Raw genomic sequence first — 20,357 nt, forward strand, 5'->3', positions numbered from 1 at the left:
CGTCGACCAGCACCCCCAGGTCCCTCTCAGCCTGACTGCTCTCCAGCTACTCTGACCCCAGCCTGTAGCTCTGCATGGGGTTGCTGTGGCCAATGTGCAGAACCCGGCACTTGGATGTGTTAAATCTCATGCCGTTGGACTCTGCCCATCTGCCCAGCCTGTCGAGGTCCCTCTGCAGAGCCTCTCTACCCTCCAGCAGATCAACTCCTGCGCCCAGCTTGGTGTCGTCAGCAAATTTACTGATGATGGACTCGATGCCCTCGTCCAGATCATCAATAAAGATGTTAAAGAGCAAGGGGCCCAGTACTGATCCCTGGGGCACACCACTGGTGACTGGCTGCCAGCTGGATGTGGCACCATTCAACACCACTCTCTGGGCTCGGCCCTCCAGCCAGTTCCTAACCCATCGCAGTGTGCTCCCATCCAAGCCATGGGCTGACAGCTTGGCCAGGAGTTTGCTATGGGGAACGGTGTCAAAGGCCTTGCTGAGGTCCAGGTAGACTACATCCACAGGCCTCCCCACATCCACCAGGCGGGTCACCTGATCATAGAAGGAGATCAGGTTGGTCAGGCAGGACCTGCCCTTCCTAAACCCATGCTGGCTGGGCCTGATCCCTTGGCCATCCTCTAAGTGTTGTGTGATTGCACTCAGGATGACCTGCTCCATAATCTTTCCTGGTACTGAGGTCAGGCTGACAGGCCTGTAATTCCCTGGCTCATCCAACCGGCCCTTCTTGTGGATGGGTACCACGTTGGCCAGCTTCCAGTCAGCTGGGATCTCTCCAGTGAGCCAGGACTGATGAAAAATAATGGAGAGTGGTTTGGCCAGCTCATCTGCCAGCTCTCTCAGCACCCTAGGATGGATCCCATCTGGTCCCATGGACTTGTGGGGGTCCAAGCTGCTGAGGAGAGCTCCTATCACTTGCTCATGGAACACAGGGAAACCATGCAGCTCCCTGGCTCCCTCTGCCAGCTCTGCAGGCCAGCTGTCTGGTAGACGTTCTTTCCAGCTAGTAAAAACTGAGGTAAAGAAGGTGTTAAGTACCTCTGCCTTTTCCTCATCCTGTGTTACAACATTTCCTTCCATGTCAACCAAGGAGTGGAGGTTGTCCCTGCCCTTCCTCTTGCTATTAATATATTTATAGAAGGACTTTTTGTTGTCCTTCACATCAGAGGCCAGTTTAAGTTCCAAATATGCTTTTGCCTCCCTAATTTTCCTCCTACATGCCCTAGCAACCTCTTTAAACATTCCATGGGTTGCCTCACCTTTCTTCCAAAGATGATACACCCTCTTTTTTTCCCTTAGTTCAATTAAAAGTTCATTACACAGCCAGGCTGGCCGTCTGCCCCGGCGGCTCCTCTTCCGGCACACTGGCACAGCCTGCTCCTGAGCCTTCATCAGCTCTTTCTTGAAGCAGGTCCAGCCCTCCTGGACCCCTTTATTTTTAAGGGCTTTCTCCCAAGGAACCCTCTGAATTATTTCCTTGAGCAACCTAAAGTCTGCCCTCCGGAAGTCCAGAGTGGAGGTCTTCTTGCTGCCCCTCTTAGTTTGACCAAATACCGAAAATTCTATTATTTCATGGTCACTGGCCCCTAAACAGCCTCCAACCACCACATCACCCACCAGCCCTTCCCTGTTGGTGAAGAGGAGGTCAAGCAAAGCCTTGCCCCTGGTAGGCTCACGCAGCACCTGGGATAAGAAGCTGTCCTCCATGCAGTCTAAGAACCTCCTAGACTGCCTCCTCTCTGCTGTGTTCAGATCCCAGCAGATGTCAGGCAGGTTGAAGTCGCCCATAAGGACAAGGTCAGGAGATCTTGAGACAGCCTTAAGCTGTCTATAGAATGCTTCGTCGACATCATCCTCCTGGTTGGGTGGTCTATTACAGACTCCAACCAGGATGTCTGCCCTACCGGTCTTCCCTCTAATTCTTGCCCACAAGCATTCAACCTGATTGTCCCTAATCTCTAGCTCAATGGCATCTAGTGCCTCCCTGATGTACATGGCCACCCCTCCACCCCTTCTTCCTTGTCTATCTCTCCTGAAAAGCCTGTAGCCATCAATTGCAGCACTCCAGTCATGTGAGCTATCCCACCACGTCTCCATGATGGCAACTACGTCATAACTTTCCTGCTGCAACAAGGCTTCCAGCTCCTCTTGTTTGTTTCCCATGCTTCGTGCATTAGTGTACATGCACCTCAGCTGGGCTGCTGGTTTGGCCTCTGACCCTACCTTACTGCCCCCAGACTCTTGCCTGAGTGGACTAGTTTCAGCCCCTCCCCCCTTCAAAACTAGTTTAAAGCCCTGTCGATGAGAGCTGCCAGTTCCCTCCCCAGCTGGCAGGAAATAAAATTGGGAGCTAATACCATGATATAAATCAATGACGTACCTTCACCTTTTGAGTGTCATTTATATTTGGATATGGTCAGATCATCTCGGAAAGATGCAGTAGAAGTTTAAAAGGCTTATGGGAAGGGTGACAAAGGTGATCAGAACTTCTGTAGAGAACAGATTAAGAACAGAAAAAGTTCCTCATCTTGCTCTTGGAAGAGGAGGAATGTGATCTGGGTCTGCAGTCACAAATGGCACAGAGAACATGCCTAGGAAGTGACTACTAAGTGTTTCTCACAAAGCAAGCACTTAGTAGACAGCATTGAGGCAAGGGAAAGAGATGTCTGAAAGAGAAATGGAAGAAAGATACAAATGAGCAGAAGGCAAGTTTGTGGCAGGAAATGGAGTGGAAAACCTAGAAGAATTTGCCGAAAGAGAGAAAGATTGAATCTCTGTAAAGACTGAAGATGTCAAAGGATAGTGAATGAATGCATGATGGTGCTAATGGGAGGAAATCCTGTGTGTCTGAATAGTGGAAGTTCAGTCATGGGAGAAAGGCTTTACTACTTTTTTCTTTATTATCTGCAGAGTCTTTGCAGGTCACCTGCACATGGTAGCATGTGTCTCATTCAGAAGGTGGGACACTTATCAGATTGATTTCTCATGTGCTTGGACCCTAATCTTCAGTCAGGGCTATTTTGTATGCAGGGGAATTTTGCTTGTAGGATGATATCAACCAAACAGCTGTGTGTTTTAATAAGACAGTATCAACTGAATTCAGATCCAACCTGCCTTTTGATCTTCTTGTTACCAATTTTACCATGAGTTTCAGGACAGAGTAGCTCAAGCAAAACCAAAAATGATGTGTATTTTGTAGAAGGGTTGCTTTCAGATAGCTTTGGAAGGCTATGGGGAAGATTTGCCTTTGTTCAAATTAGAGAAGGCTATGTTTAGTCTGTGACTCAGAGAAGAATGTAAACATCTTATAATTGAGAAGATAAATTGGGCAGAATTTGGTTGGATGTGTTAAAATATTGTTTTGTTATTTTAACTTATGTATGCCTTAATTGCATGCCAGTAGAAAATAACCTCTTAAGATGTGACACATGTGCCTTCTGATAAGCTATATAACTTTGCTGTATAACGTAAAAAACATCATTGCCTGCTTACATCTGGTCCTGGAAGCTGTACTCAGGGTGAACAGAACATCTGTATTACAACAGTATCTCTTTGGACAGCATAAATCCCTACCAAATTGTCTGTAACAAAGCCTTGCATTTAAACCTGAGAAGCAACTATGTTCCTTATTACTTTTAATTCTTTTGTTACTTACTGCTCACACTGCTGAAGCAGAATCATAGAATATCAGGATGGCTTTGGTTAGAAAAGACCTCTAAGATCGAGTCCAGGCATCAACCTAAGACCACCATGGCCACGAAGCCATGTCCTGAAGTGCCATGTCCACACATTTCTTGAACACCTCTAGGGATGGTGACTCTATCCCCTCCCTGGGCAGCCTGTTCCAGTGCCTGATCACTCTTTCAGTCAAGACATTTTCCTAATCTCCAACCTAAACCTCCCCTGGCACAATTTCAGGCCATTTCTTCATATTGTGTCATGTGATACTAGGGAGAAGAGACCAATTCCCATCTCACCATCACATCCTTGCAGGGAGTTGTAGAGAGTAATGAAGTCTCCCCTTAGCCTCCTCTTCTGCAGACTAATCTACCCCAGTTCCTTCAGCTGCTTGTCATCAGACCTATTCTCCAGACCCTTTACCACCTTTGTTGCCTTTCTCTGGACAAACTGAAGCAACTTAATTCGTAGATTTGTAGATTCATAGAATGGTTTCTATTGGAAGGGACCTTAAAAATCATCTAGTTCCAACCCCCGTGACATAGGCAGGGACACCTTCCACTAGACCAGGTTGCTCAAGGCCTCATCCATGCTGTCCTTGGACACCTCCTGGGAGGGAGCATCTACAACTTGCTGGGGCAACCTGTTCAAGTGTCTCACCACCCTCACTGTAAAAAATCTTTTCCTAATACCCAGTCTATATCTGCCCTCTTCAAGCTCAGATCGATTCCCTCTCATCCTGTCACTACAAGCTCTAACAAAATGTTCCTTTCTGGCTTTCTTGGAGCCCCCAACATCTTTCAGGTAATGAGGGCCCCAAAACTTGACCCAGTATTTGAGGTGTGGCCTCACCAGTCATGAGAATATGGGGGCACAATCACATCTCTACTCCTGCTGACCACACTGTTCATGACCAATGCTAGTATCTAAGGGAGCACTCTTTATTACCATATACAGTTCTCCACAGTTCAGTGTAAACTGCTAGCAGAACTCAACCTAAGAAGAACTTTTGTGAGACAGAAGCAAGTTCTCAGCTGGTGTAAACTGACATTCTTCTGCTAGAGTTAATAGACTAGGCCAATTAATGGTTGCTGAAGACGCAAGGTTGGTACGCTGCTTCTCTTTGCAGATCAGTCCTGTGCCTTAATACAGGACTCTTTATGCAAATATGTAAACATGATTAATCACTATGAATTATTAAAAACAGAGCTCAAAAGATAAAGGCTCAGCGGAATGTCTAAAGCAGATAAGAGCTGTGTAAATTGGTTCCAGAAAGACACAGTTCCATCAATTAGAGCAGTAGTAGGCAAGTAATTAGATCTCACATAGCTAGGGATGCATTTCCTACCCAGTGAGCATGTGGGACTGCCCAGAATTGCTGATACACACACACCTTGACAGTCAAAATTGCCAGCAGGTATGCGAAAGTACTAGGACACACCTTTGCCTTTCTAATCAGGCTGTAGAAATGGTAAATTAAGGACAAAGCACCTGAAAGTTTGTATTTGTGGCTTTCATTTTAACAGTATCTGTTCTTGCTGACAGATATCCCAGATATCAGAACTATCAAGACCTTCTAGCCTAAGGAAGCAGGCACAGGTCCAGTATTCTTTCTGTGGTTTTCATAGAGTACTTGTCAAGGTCTAGGGCTTCTAAGGTCACTAAATGGCCAACAGATGCTCTCTACCAGCCCTTCTTCTGCCCCAAAGGCAAGAGAAAAGGGAATAAGAGAGATGCTGATGGGCTGGGAAAGAAAACTAAACCAGATGGAATGGTAATAACAATAAAATGACATGTTTACAAATAGATAAAAGAACAATATTGAACCCAACTCCCTGATGGCAATTAGTCACTGTCAGCACTGATGCTGTGGCAGAACTCCCAGACTGGACTCAGTGGCAGATGGAAACCAGATTCTGTAGCTGGATTCAGGAAGTCATGGATTAGGATCAAAGGCAGAACAGAATCCTCCTTGGATTCTGGCTATTGAAAGAGCAGGCTTGATCCTAGTGATCCCTCAGCTTTATCCTAAACATGAAACCCATGAAATGGAATGCCTTGTTGGTCAGTTTAGGGTCACCTGGCTGGTTCCCTCCTCCCTACAGCTGCACGTTTTCCTTCCTGAACCCCAAGGTGACACGCAAGATGTAGCAGTGCCTTTGGTCTGCACTCTGACCCTTGGTGCTAACTCTCCCCATCAGCATTGTCACTGCCAGCAGCAGCCACTGCCTGTGCAAAGCTGCCTTAAGCTGCAGAAAGGGCCTCACTGAGCAGAGAGTGAGTTGGGAAGGCACAGTGCTGAGCAGAACCAGCACTGGTCTGGCTCCCACCGGGATGGTGGTGGCATTTTAGTGGGGCCAGTCAGTCACATTGGTGTCTATAAATGAAAATAAGTTAACATGCTGCTCAATATGTCAAGTATGCTTGAATACAACCCAGGGCCTGTTGTTTTTTTTCTCCAAGTAATATTATAATTTCCCTAAGAGTCATAATTTTAATTAACTTCTCACATTGTGACAGTTTTCCCTCCCCTGGACCAAATCATTAGACAATATGGTAAATGACATTTTAAGTATACAGTGTTGAAATTCAATACTGATGTCAAGTCAGTAGGATGACTTGACTTATGGCATTTCCAATATTTCACAGGACTAGCGGTGTAGACTCCTGAGGGAATATACCCAGTCAAATAAAAAAAAATTATGCAGAAATGTGACCAGCAGACTGGTTGCATGTGTTGCATTCTTTACTCACTTCAGTTAATGGGCAGAAGTGTTCAGTTTCCTGTAGGAGAAGACAGCAGACTCAATGCTGGTGTAAAATTCCCAGTGCTAATTAGGAAAACATCTGTAGCTATTTGGAACTAGAAGCAATCAAACTTCATTATGGAAATGTATTTAAAATAAGGCATTTTGCATATTCTTTCAATTTGTGTTCTATCAGAGAAGTAGTCTTGGAATCACAGAATTGGTTTGGTGAGAAATGACCTGTAAAACCATTGAGTCCCACCATTCTCTAACTCTACCAAGTCTGGTGCTAAACCATGGCCCTCAGTACCACATCTATGCCTACTCTAAACACCTCCAGGATGGGGGTTCACCCACCTGCCTGGGCAGCCTGTTCCAGTCCTTGAGAACCCTTTCAGTGACGAAGTTTCTTCTAGTATCCAACCTAAAGCACCCCTGGTGCAACTTGAAGCAATTTCCTCTTGTCCTGTCACTTGTTACTAGGGAGAAGAAACCAACACCCACGACAGAGAAGAAAAGTAAAATATCTGCAAAGCTTTACATGACCTAGCATCACCCAAAATGTTAAGCCAACTTGCCTAAGTATCCTAAGACTCACTTCTGCTTGCAGGGCAAATTGAAACACCCTGAAGATTAGTAACCACAGGAAAAGAGTTGGAGAGATCATGAGGCAGCTCCAGTGGCCTAATCCTGTAGGAGACACTGTTAGATTTGCATCCTGGTGAAAGAATCTTTTCCATAGAGGTACTTGAAATACCTCTCCAGAGATCTGCCATTCCAGTTAGCTGAGCAGACTTAATGTTCAAGTCAAGGAGAGTCACTCAAAAATTTGAAATCTCTGGGAGCACTGCCCTTCCTTATGTCAGATTCAGTCTTCCTGTGGTAGTTCAGTGCTTCACAGAAGGGTGAAATCAGAACTTGACCAATGCATCAAGGATTTAAAGAGAAAAGAAGTCCAAACCTGTATATGCCCTTGTCAGTAACCAACAGAAGCCCTGAAGCATTACAGGAGTGCACTATAAATATGGTGCGAACAAGATGAACAGACATTGTTGCACTTTGTTCAGTTCTTCGGCGAAACCAACAAATTAGACATCGAAGGTCTCTCATCACAGCCTTGATTTACTACTCAAAAAATCATCCTAAGCTTCCATATGATTTCTTCCATTAATATATCAATCTCCACTTCAAGACACTATAAATCCTTTCCCCTGTTGCCTGCTTTACTAATTCCCAAGTTTCTCTTCTTGAATGATTACAAAATGTTCCTTTTTCCTCAAATAGTGTTACTGTAAATAGAATGTTTGGGGGGAGGGGGGGGTGATTCAATAAATACAGATAAATGCATAATAGGTGCACATGTGTTGGATATGAAGAATGTTTTTGGAGACAGTGTTGGCACAGGAAGCTGCATTCAAGAATTTGGGTGAATAGTTTCAAGGTTACTCCTAGTTCTGCAATTATTTGTGAAGGCAGCAGAGCTTGAGAAATACACATAGAAACAATCTCCAGTCCTTAGGTCCTAGAATTGTAGAACCTTCTTGTTTATTAATGAGGAACACTGGAAATGGCACACTTCCAGTTTCTCATTTGTGTTTCATATTTTCCAGTATGTCTTACCTGAAAGGGGTGAAAAAGAGGTCAAAAAAGGCTAGAACTGAGGGCATATGGTCTGAAAACCCTAGAAATTGCATACACAGATATGTTGTAATAAGTATTATAATAATTTAGCTGTTGTTTGAGTCAGTTTAAGGCTGTTTTTCAAACCCATGTGGAATGAAGACTTTACTACTTACTCTCCTCTCGAGGTAGATAAAATGTGCTGATAACGAAGTCAGATAGAATGCAGCAACTACTTTCCTGTACTCTGTTGCTGTTTAAAGCCATGTTATCAAGACAATGCTACCCACAAGACAGGAGGATAAACAGTTTCAGAGAATAAGCCTTCTATGTTGCATTGCTGCATATGTAGCCTTACATGTGTCCTTATGTGCTTTATCAAATAAGGACTTCTGGGCTTAAACTGTAAATATGAAAACATTCCTCTCTTTTTTAGTGAGTCTAATTTTAGCCACACGAAGCCTTCTGTGAGGTCAGTGGGGTAGTTTAGATTCTGTAAGCCCCTTTATTAGTTTGCCCAGAGGTGGGTAAGTGTCCTGCTTTCCTTCATGCTCATTTGATGACATGTGTTTGTGGCTTGATCACTTTAGAAACAAGATACATAAAGCTGGTCTTTCACCTTGATTTCAGAAGCTACAAGGCATAATCAGAGGAAAATCGCAGTGTTTATCTTTGTCTCTTTTCAATTCCTACAAAATCTTTAAATGTTCTTTCACTGAGATGTAAAATGAGGAATCAGATGAGTGTGCTCACTCAGTGAACAAGCTAGTAATTGTTAGTAGCTGTTAACTTGCCTTTCATTGAACTTCCCCTGCAAAAAAATCCTTATGTTCCAAATTACAGCAAAGCCAGCCCACTCTTGCACAGCATAATTCTCCCCTAAATCCTATTCTTGACCTTGTGGAAGAGTTCAGAGAATTGAATCCCTCATGTTTTTCCAAACCTTCCCCAAAACGCCTGTGTTTCATAGGGAAGAAAAAAAGTTCTTACATTTTAACAAAGATCTGCCAAAGGAACCTATTCTTTTCCCCTTAGCCAGGATATCTGTTCACCTGAGCATGTCCTCCATAAGGTTTTGGTAAAGCCATCATAGAGCTTTTGTTTGCAGAGCTTGCTGCACCACAGCAGAGGGGGAAGGAAAAGAACTGGAGAAACGCGTCCCTGTTTTGCCAGATGAACAGTGTCTGTGTTGCACATCCCCAGCTAAGTCATTGACTCTTTTCCTCATCACTTTGGTTTTGTGATTGAGAGACAAAGAACAATGGGAGGAGAAGGAGACACAGAGGTTAGATGTAATTTTCCTGTCATCTTTTATCAGCTTCTTCCTCAGCCTGTTCTCCTTAGCTAGATTCCATACTCCTTTTAACTACCAATGTACTATGCTGCTTAGAGTTTCATCTCTGCAGTAAAAAACCCTAAGAACACTGTGTCACTTTTCAAAGATACCTCAAAGTCTCACTCTAAGAGCCTTCACAGAACATAACAGAAATGAGGTGGACATTAGGGTAATTTACACTGTAACCAAATGTCCTTTCCCAATAGATGCTAAATGCTGTGTGTCTATATCTGGAATTTGATGTTATCCATATGAAGTGAAAAAACCCCAACCAACTCTGGACTTTTTGCATACTTTACCAGAGCTATTTCAATAATTTATCTTGTTTAAATGAAGCTATCACAGCTGGAGGATAAAAAGAACAGCACATCTCTAAGTTCAAAGCCAAAAAGGAAACAATGCACCAGGCACAAGCAGAGATGGTTTACACAAGAAAAATAGTCATTGCCCAATCATGTATGATTGGAACTGGGAAAGCCAAAGCTCAGCTGGATTTGAATCTAGCTAGGGGTGTGACAGGCAGGAAGAAAGGCTTCGGTAAGTGTATAGGCAGAAAATAGGATCATAGAGTCATTGAGGTTGGAGAAGACCTCCAAGATCATAGAATCAAACTGCTAACCCAGCACCAAGTCCACTACTAAACTATGTCCCTTATGGGGCATCTCTACCTTCTTTGAACACCTTCAGTTACAGTGAATGTGCCACTTCCCTGCACAGCCTGTTCCAATGCTTAACCACTATTGCCGTGAAGGAATTGTTTAGAATATCCACCCCAAACTTCCCCTGGTACAACTTGAAGCTGTTTCTTCACATCCTGTTGCTATATTATGTCTATAATTATTTTGAAACTTTAAGAGTACAAATGGTACATAAAAAAATAAATAAATTCAGAGTTTCTTTTATATTTGGGAAGCTGCTTTATTCTTTACGTAACTTTCCTCAACACTCTAAATTGCTTCTGTTATTTTGGTAGGAATCATTCAGTATTACAGCAGGAGGAAATCCATCTTGGCTGTATCAGTAGCACGATTTTCACTGTGTACCTTCCACTGCATATTTCCAAGAAAACAAAAAATAAACCTCCTTTCAGGGAAATAAGCACAGTTGTTTGAACAAGTAGCATATGTTCTTCAGACCTGAGTCAATCAATATATACTATCGTACATCGTGAAGCGCTTTCAAAAGAACTTTTAATGAGCCTGATGCAATTTGTCACAGTCAAGTCCTATAACTTGTTATTCAACAAAAAATCCTGTTGACTTCATGTTGAGTCACTGCCATCTGAGGCCATTGCTGCTGTGCCTGCTGAGCTTTTGAATAGACAGCTGCTGGGTTTAAGAAATCTCCTTGGCTCCATTGGACTTGATATTAATACTGGGAGGAAGAAAGAATGTTAAGGGTTATGCTTCTTAAGAGGCTATTTTGTGGTTTCAGTTTGAAGTTTTCATTCAGTTCCTTCGAAAGCAAATTGCTTGGGTTTTCTTTTTTATTAAAAAAGACAGGAGATTGAAGGTGAAGTCATTTCTGTATATTGCTTTCTGCCTTTTTTCTCTACTATACACATACCATGGTTTGAGTGAGCAGATTTGTAATAAATAGAGTGAAGGTTGGGTGAGCTGAGAAAGTAGAAATGAACCATAACTAAGCAGCTGGAATTCTTCTCCTGAATTTTCTGATTGTGTGAGGTTGAAGATCAGTTTCTAAGATGATAATATTTTCATATCAGGATTGTTTTTTTCATATTTTTTTAATTTGTTTTTTATTTGTTTATTTGTTTTGTAAGGTTTTGGGTGGGATTTTGTTTGTTGGTTGCTTTGGTTGGTTTTTTTCCCCCCAGAGTGCATCAAGTTTATTTTTGGTTTTCTTGCAAATACACAGTGAAAGGTATATAGTGAATCAATTCAAGTTATACCAGGGGAGGTTTAGATTGGATATTAGAAGGAACTTCTTGACTGGAAGGGTTCTCAAAGCCTGGAACAGGGAGATGGTTGAATCCCCTTCTTGGAGGTGTTTAAAAGGCAGAAATGTGGTGCTGAGGGACGTGGTTTAGCACGAGCCTTGGTAGAGTTAGAGAAGGGTTGGACTGAAAAGATCTTAAAGATGTTTTCCAACAAAGCTCATGCTATGATTTTATGTCTTTACAGTTATTATTGAGCTGAAAATGGAAAAAAGGTAACAATGTATTGATCAATTCTATATCAATTCCAGGGATCAGTGCTGGGCCCCATCTTGTTCAGTATCTTTATTGATGATCTGGATGAGGGGATTGAGTCCATCATCAGTAGATTTGCAGATGACACCAAGCTGGGGGCAGGTGTTGATCTGTTAGAGGATAGGAGAGTTCTTCAGAGGGACCTTGACTGGCTGGGCAGATGGACAGTCCAAGGGCATGAAATTTAACACATCTAGGTACCAGGTTCTACACATTGGCCACGGCAACCCCATGCAGTGCTACAGGCGGGGGCCAGACTGGCTGGAGAGCAGCCAGGCAGAAAGGGACCTGGGGGTACTGGTTGATGGTAGGCTGAACATGAGCCAGCAGTGTACCCAGGTGGCCAAGAAGGCAAGTGGCATCCTGGCTTGCATCAGGAACAGTGTGGCCAGCAGGAGCAGGGAGGTCATTCTGCCCCTGTGCACTGCACTGGTTAGGACACACCTTGAGTATTGTGTCCGGTTCTGGGCCCCTCAGCTTAGGAAAGATGTTGAGTTGCTGGAACGTGTCCAGAGAAGGGCAACAAAGCTGGGGAGGGATTTGGAACACAAGCCCTGTGAGGAGAGGCTGAGGGAGCTGGGGTTGCTTAGCCTGGAGAAGAGGAGGCTCAGGGGAGACCTTATTACTGTCTACAACTACCTGAAGGGAGGTTGTAGCCAGGCGGGGGTTGGTCTCTTCTCCCAGGCAACCAGCACCAGAACAAGAGGATACAGTCTCAAGCTGTGCCAGGGGAGGTTTAGGCTGGATGTTAAGAAAAAGTTCTACACAGAGAGAGTGATTGGCCATTGGAATGGGCTGCCCAGGGAGGTGGTAAAGTCACCATCACTGGAGGTGTTCAGGAGGAGACTGGATGATGCACTTGGTGCCATGGTTTAATTGATTAGATGGTGTTGGGTGATAGGTTGGATTTGATGATCTCAAAGGTCTTTTCCGGTCTGGTCTGGTCTGGTCTATTCTGTTCTGTTCTGTACTGTTTTGTTCTGTACTGTTCTGTTTTGTTCTATTCTATTCTATAGTTTGTAGTGCTAGGATTGTAAAATTAATTACTATGTTGGGGTGGGGTTTTTTTGCATAACATTCTAATTAGCATAAGGATAGGCTTTCTATGAATTTAGGGACTACTTATAGTCTTACACAACCTAATATACTTAGTTTCATTGTTCAGATAATATAAATTATGTAAATGTAAGAACAAAACTATGATTAATCAAGGAAAATCTAAGCTTTGTGATGTATGAAAATGATTAAGACAACTCCTTAAACATTCAATTAATTATTGGTTTTGAATTTTCCCATTAAAGAGCAAGAATGTTGATCTTTAAATTGACCTGTCCTATTTAATGGGCATACTTTATTTTGACCTATAAACATCTATATGGTGAGATGCTGGTAGTTAATATGCTTAAGGGAATTTTGGAAGTCTGAATGATAAATTTAAGTTGGTCAACACCACTAACCTGTTGTTAACAGAAGTGTCAAACTTGACATTTAAGATGCTCTGAATACCTGAATGCACTTCAAATCATTCTTCAAGTTTTAGATATTTATAGGCATTTTTTACCATCATAGCTCCAATAAAGTCTTTGCAACCAAGACACAATCTTCATTTCTTGTGAATCCCCAGGGCCATTTGCTACTCTCTGTCCTTAGATTTGATACAGGATAGGAGAAGCTCAGTGAGAAAATACAGAATGCTGGAGAAAATATGAAACCAGTAGTTCAAGGTACCTAATTCCATTCCAAACAGGTGCAGTTAGCCACAAAGGGAAGTATTGTGTTGTTAGCTACTCAATACTAGATGTTTTCATATCGGTACCTTTGTTATCTGGACCGAAAGAAACAACAACTGTTGATTAAAATAGAAACCAATTGGTGGAAGTAAATTATGTGAATCTGTACCTGCATTGGTCCAACAACTTCTATGCTACTCTTTTTGATTGAAGTAAATTCATCTTAGTGATATTGTAGCCAGAAATTTGTGGTACCTAAAAATACAAAATAAGGTTATGTAGGAGCAGCAAATAAGATCAAACAATTAATGCCAACATTGTAGATGCCACAGTATACATCTCTTCAAGGCAGTAAATAGTGATTGAGTGGTTTATGCCGCTTAAATCTCTCTAGGTGTAATTACCTCCAGCAGTCCCTAGACATGTTCTAATTTCCTGCTGAATTTTTGCTAGAAGTGGAGTAGCAGTAACTTTGAAAAGCTACTGTACATTTATTCTTTGTTACAAAGTAGGAAGTTTATAAGTGGCATGTATTATATGAGTAGTGTAATGTACAGATTTGTGGCAATTTCATCATTATATGGCTTTCTGTCTCTTCTATCATAGCCAATACAATAAGAGAGAAATTGCAGTAAAGTGTTATCTTGACTCAAATTAGCCAAGACTGGTAATAAATGATCGTTCTTAATGTCTCTGTCAGAAAGGGATGAAGGAAACTTGCTGCTATTGCTTCTATTTTCAGTTATTTGAAGGAGATTTTTGTCTGAATGGGAAGATCGGGACAGCTTTGGAGTTCATTTCAAAAGAGCTGCTGTTGATTTTGTATTTATGCTTTTTTGCCATGTATGCACCATATTTTATTATTTTTTTTTCAACTGGGAACCCACTTATAAGGATAGTAAACCCTTCCTTTATAGACAGCAGAAGGCATTGCCATGGTTTTAACTTAGTCAGATGATACCCAAAATATTTTATAAATTTGTTTACATATTCCTCTACCAGGAAATAGAATTGCCTTTGTATTAAGAACTACCAGAGAAAAAAGTCCATTTAAATGCTTCATAATAAGTGAACTATGTTCCATTTCATCATGTTATTTGTATTAAATCTAGAACAATCTCAGTGTCATGATTTAGAATCATAGAATCATTGATTCATTTCATCTGGAAAAGACCTTTGAAATCATCAAATCCAGCCTTTCTCTGTATCTACCAAGGCTGATGCTAAACCATGTCCCTCAGCACTACATCTCTGCTTCACTCAGAAACCACCAGGGATGGGAAGACAACCACATCACCTGGGAAGCCTGTTGCAGTCTTTGAGAACTCTTCCAGTTAAGATGTTTCTTCTAATATCCAACCTAAACCTTTCCTGGTGCAACTTGAACCCATTTGCTCTCATCCTGTTGGTTGATACTAGGAGCAGAGACCAACCCCCAGCTGACTCCAACCTCTTTTCAGGATGTTGAAGAACAAGAAGGTCTCCCCTCTTCTCCAAAATAAACAACTCCAATTCCCTCAGCCACTCATCAACAGACCTGTACTCCAGACCCTTCCTCAGCTTCATTGCCCTTCTATGGACATGCTCCAGTGCATGAATGCCTTTCTTGTAGCAAGGGCACCAAAACCCAGTAGCCAAGGTGCAGCTTCACCAATGGTGAGCACAGGAGGACAATCACTTCCCTGGTCCTGCTGGTTACACTATAGCTGATACAAGCCAGGATGCTGTTGGCCTTCTTGGCCACCTGGGCACATGCTGTCTCATATTCATCTGGATATCCATCAACCCCCCCAGGTATTCCTCTCCTGGGCAGTTTTCCAGCCCCCAAGACAGGAGCATTCATGGGGTTATTGTGACCCAAGTGCTGGACCTAAAACTTGGCCCTGTTAAGTGCCATACAATTGATCTTGGCTCATTGATCCTTCCTGTCCAGATCCCTCTGTAGTCTCTCTTTTGATCACTAACAGTTTCTAGGTAAAGCATTAAAATGTAGATAAAATTTTCTCTCCTGTTTCAAAGAAGATGTTTGTCTTTCTATTGCACCTTTCCTGAGGACTCTTCAGTTAATTTAAATAGCTGACTATTCTCAAACTTCTTTGAAGTAGGCAGGAATTGGAACTTTTTAGCAACTGGTAAAATCAAGTGGTTTCTGAAGCAGGAGCATGGAAAAAAAAAAACCACAATGAACCTCTAGCCGCTTTAAAAAGTGGACTTTCCTCAGTGGGGCACTTGTTCATACACTTGTTCCATCAAGCAGATCTGCTGCTTCTGTTTCAGCATGAATTAAGTTGCTTTCATAACATGAATTGACAACCATTTAGATAAGCTCTTGTCAAAATAAGGACTACGGAATACATTTATTTTCTTGCAAATAAATTAACTCCCAGGAGTATCCAGTTTTGCTATTATTTCTGTGAAAAGAATCATACATATCCTTTATCAGCTAATTTCTGATGCAAACATAAAAGATATTTAATTTATTGTAATTCTTTTATGAGCCCACAAATACTGACGCTTTAAACCAAACAATACTTGTAACTGAGCCGCATTCCATGCCAGGGAAATAAAACGGCATGTCAAAAGATCAAAAATTATTGTCCAATGAGTAGATAATATGAGATATATTACAGTTGTGATTTGGACAAGTTTCAATTTTAACATTTCAGTGTACTTATAAGACTATTTTACTTATTTTTCCCCTTCATGCTTCTCCTTTTAAGATGGTACCTTACCCCAACAGTAATATTTAATCTCTTCTTCCCAATGGATAATAACATTTTATATCATTCCTCATATAGCTTGGCTAACATTTAGAACAGCTTCAGAGACAACCAACCGTAAAGGGGGAGAAGTTATTATATTTCACACAGTTATGGAGCTGGAAGAGACAGAATCTCATAGAATGGTTTGGGTGGGATGGGACCTTAAAGATCGTCTAGTTCCATCTCCCCTGCTATGGGCACAGACACCATCCACTAGACCAGGTTTCTCAAAGCCTTGTCTAATCTGGCCTTGAACACCCCCAGGCAGAGGGCATCCACAACATCCCTGGGCAACCTGTTCCAGTGTTTCACCACCCTCACTCTAAAGAATTTCTTCCTAATATCCAGTCTAAATCTTCCCTCTTCCAGCTTCAATCCATTCCCCCTCATCCTACCATTCTATGATTTTTCAGACTTTCTACATCCTTTGCAAAGAAGCTGTTGTCAGCTATTCTCCTTTCCTTCCCTCTCATCTTAAACAGATTCTGTCTAAATTATTTTCTTGAAGCTTTTTCAAGGGAGTTCATTGTTTAAGATTTATAAATAGTGAAAGAGGCTCTCCAGCGTCTTACAGAGGCCATTTTTCTCAAGGTAAATTGACACACTCGCTTCTGAAGGGCATTCAGTTAAACAATTGCATACAAACATACTCATTCTTCCTGCCTCTCAGCCTGAGTTGAAACACTAATTCATTCTCATCTCCTATAAACTACCCTCAGAAAGACAGGCAAATGAGCGTATTTGGAGCAAAACCCAAAATGCTACAGAATGTCCTCAGAGTTCTCACAAGATGGCCAGGACTTTAGATTTTAGGGCTAGTTTTAAGTTTACAGAAAGTTTCTAGTACAAAAGTCCACAATGCCCAGGAGGCCTAGTTCTAGCAAAATCTGAACTGGAAATTCACTTCATGGAAGACATGGAATATGTCTCAGAAAAATCTGAGAAATGGCGATGTGATCCCCAAATACAGCAAGATTAATGTTTTTCCTCTCCCCTTAATCTTTGTACGAAGAGGGAAGAATTGAGAAACAGCAATAGAGGGCTGGAGGAAGAGAAGGATATCAGATGATTTCCATCCCATAGACAAGAAGATAATGAAAGAATGATGGGCTGTACTGTGTAAATTATTGCAGGTCATTGCCAATGACTTATATTGGTGTCACTGCAATATCATCTGATAACTATACAATATTTTCTTCCCACCTTGCCTTGCTCTTCCACTGTCTAGAAACATATTTTCCTGTCAAAAAATACTGGTTTGAGCAATAGTATATGAATTTAATAGTGCTCTTTATTCTACTGTTCTATAGGATTGCCTGTGCAGATGAACGACTCGGATCACTTGCTGTTTCAGCATTCATTTCAAGGATGCATGCAGTTTATTCACGTGGATGATCAGCTGGTGGATTTACATGCAGTAGAGCAAGGCCAGCTGGGAAGCTTTGCCAATGTCACCATTGACATGTGTGCCATTATTGACAGGTGAGTTGTGGAGTCATCACTGACATTCTAATGCCCTGATACATGTTCTGCGTATTCTGAAAATACACAGCAATACAGAGAAGGTGGTTCTGACGCTGCCTGTGATCGTGTCAAGGCAGCACTACCTTGACTTGGATGATGGATCTTGGTGGAAACAACACTTAAGTGATGGAGATGATGGCTTTATATTGTAGATTGTGCAAGGTGCAGTGGAAAATGTATCTCAAATCTCCCTACCCTCAGGCAGAGGAGGAGGTGAAAAACTCTTGTAAGTCAGATTCAGCCCACAAGTTAATAACATGGCTGTACTGAACAGAGGGAGCTCTCCTGAGAAGTCACATATTTTGTATGTCTCTTAGACAACTCCTATAGAGGTCTTTTTGTGACTAGAAATTGTTCTTCCTGGCTTCAGTGCCTGCTGGCTTCACTGAATTCCACAAAGAACTGAAATAGATGCACACCCTTGCAGAACTGTGCATGTGTTAGTGTTGATTTTTTTTCCCCAAACTGAGAAGAGTAAAAGTTATGGAAGACTTTTGCCTTGAGCTTCTTCAACCACTTAGTGTGTTAATTGCTGTTGTTCCTAATGAATAGTTTCTTCTTTGGTGGCAAAAAAAACCAACCCAAAACCCAACAAAACAAAACAAAAAGACAGGAAAAGAGCAAGGCACCCAAATGCTGAATGGAGGCAGCTTGGCTTATCATAGAAAATTACTTCCATATTAAACCTATTGCAGGTCTGCTGGAAAGCTGAAAATAGCTTTTTTAGAGGTCTTCTTGGAAGGAAGTAAAGATTACAAGATCATGGAACCCTAGAGTAATTCAGGTGACAAGCAGCAACTGGAGTTCATGTGGTCTAAGCTCCAGTCAACACAGGGCCAAAGCTGCATCAGGTTGCTCAGGGCCACATCTTCCTGAGTTTTGAGTGTTTCCAAGGGGGGACATTCCAGGGGCTGAGTGATTGGATTGCATCAGCAAAGGTCTGCATAGCTGTAGTAAAGAAATGCATGTGCTTTTGATTTCCTCCTGTAATCAGGAGAACCTCAAAGTGATAAATGCCACTGTGGAAAAAATGAACTATGGCATACTGCTTGGGTCTCACAGAATGCTTACTCTTCCTGAAATGTAGTCATCAGTTTGTACTAAACAAGTTGTGATGGGTTGATCATGGCCAGCAGCCAAACACCCATCTTAGCTTTTCCTCACTCACTGCTCTTGGGAGATGGGGAGAAAAATAGAAGGAAGGCTAAAAGACTTGTGGATTAAGATGACAATTAAATAAGAATGGCAGTGTAGTAAAAAAAAAAAGCAAAGCAAAAAGAGGAATTCATTCACTACTTTTCATCAGCAGACAGATGTCCAGCTTCTTCCTAGAAGCAGGGCCTCAGCTCATTTAATGTCTCTTACAGAAAGGGAAACTCCATAACCCCAAACATCAACCTCCTTCCTCCTCCATTCCCTGAGGGTTTTTTTAGGCTTGTTTTGTGGTGGTTTTTTTTAAGGATTGGGACATAATCTAGATTGGTTTCCCACTATCAGGCTTATATCTGTTTAGTTCATGATTCAAAACAAACCTTTTCACAAGCAGCAGCAGCACCAAGTTTGGGGTCTGACTGGATTTTCATGGCTGTCTCATTAACACCTGGAAATAAGAGCTTGCAAGCACTTCTGCTGAAGTATGCCAGGATATGTAACAGTTTCTAGGTGTGCTGTATCTCAGTTTCATTTCATTTCCTTGGAAAGGTTAAGACACCGATGGCTGTGATGCTGGGATCCTTCTGCGTTTTTTAACTGGCTTGACTCTGAATCACAAAGGCTTTGGTCATCATCAAAATGGAAATTGCTTTCACAGCCACACTTGAGTGAGGACCCCCACTGGGCAAAAAGATGAGCTGTCGCATTGAATTGTTCTTACTGCAGACTTCAGCCGTTGCGGGGGGGCAGAATGTGAAACTGTAACCAGTGACAATTGTCATCGTTAGCCAGAGTGGATAGGAAGGAGGGGAAAGTTAGAACATGAGAAAGGGTACTGAGGGTGATGAATTCAGACATTCAGAGAGGCCAGTGGAGGATACAAATTTGCTGAGGGCACTGAAGCATCTCTGTGAGGGAGAGGACCTGAGAAGAGCCACCTGTGGGGGGATCTTCTCAGTGCTCAGCAAGAGCTAAAGGGTGGAAGCCGAGAGGATAGAGCCAGATTCTTTTCAGTGGTGCCCAGTGATAGGACAAGAGACAATGGGCACAAACTGGAACCCAGGAAGTTCCATTTGAATAGAGGAAAGAACTTTTTTGCTGTGAGGATTCTGGAGCCCTGGAGCAGGCTGCCCAGAGAGGTTGTAGAGTCTCCTTCTCTGTAGAGATTCCAACCCACCTGGGCATTGTGACCCTGGGAAACCTGTTGTGGGTGACCCTGCTTTAGCAAAGGCGTTGGACTGAATAATCTCCAGAGGTCCCTTCCAACCCTTACCATTCTATGATTCTGAGAGTCTCATGTTGCACTTGTCTATAACAAGCTGGATGCCTGAAAGAGTTTCTGCAATGTAGTTCTTGTATGTTTTTTAAGATGATGGAAGAATAATTACATTAGAATGCTGTAGTTTAGACAGAGAAGTGTTGAACCAGTGTCTTTTATTTTTAGTCTTACCCTACTCACCTGAGCATTTTGCTATTGCAGAGCCCACAAGCTGTTATCTTACTAAAAGGGAGCACCAAAGCTAAGGAACATTCATTTTTTTATTAGTGGCCAGATGTTATAAATGCATATAATGACCTGGAGGGGTGTG

The 20,357-nt window shown here is 42.2% G+C and overlaps 1 protein-coding gene across 1 annotated transcript in view; it reads left to right on the forward strand.

Moving 5' to 3' along the window:
• Positions 1–20,357, forward strand: part of CNTNAP2 (contactin associated protein 2) — a 1,034,004-nt gene that overhangs the window by 649,865 nt on the left and 363,782 nt on the right. Inside the window, exon 10 of the mRNA XM_054160987.1 lies at positions 17,403–17,574. Coding sequence (XP_054016962.1) covers positions 17,403–17,574 — 172 coding nt within the window. The remainder of the gene's footprint in view (positions 1–17,402; positions 17,575–20,357) is intronic.

Source organism: Dryobates pubescens, chromosome 4 (assembly GCF_014839835.1).
Source record: "Dryobates pubescens isolate bDryPub1 chromosome 4, bDryPub1.pri, whole genome shotgun sequence".
NCBI classification, from domain to species: domain Eukaryota; kingdom Metazoa; phylum Chordata; class Aves; order Piciformes; family Picidae; genus Dryobates; species Dryobates pubescens.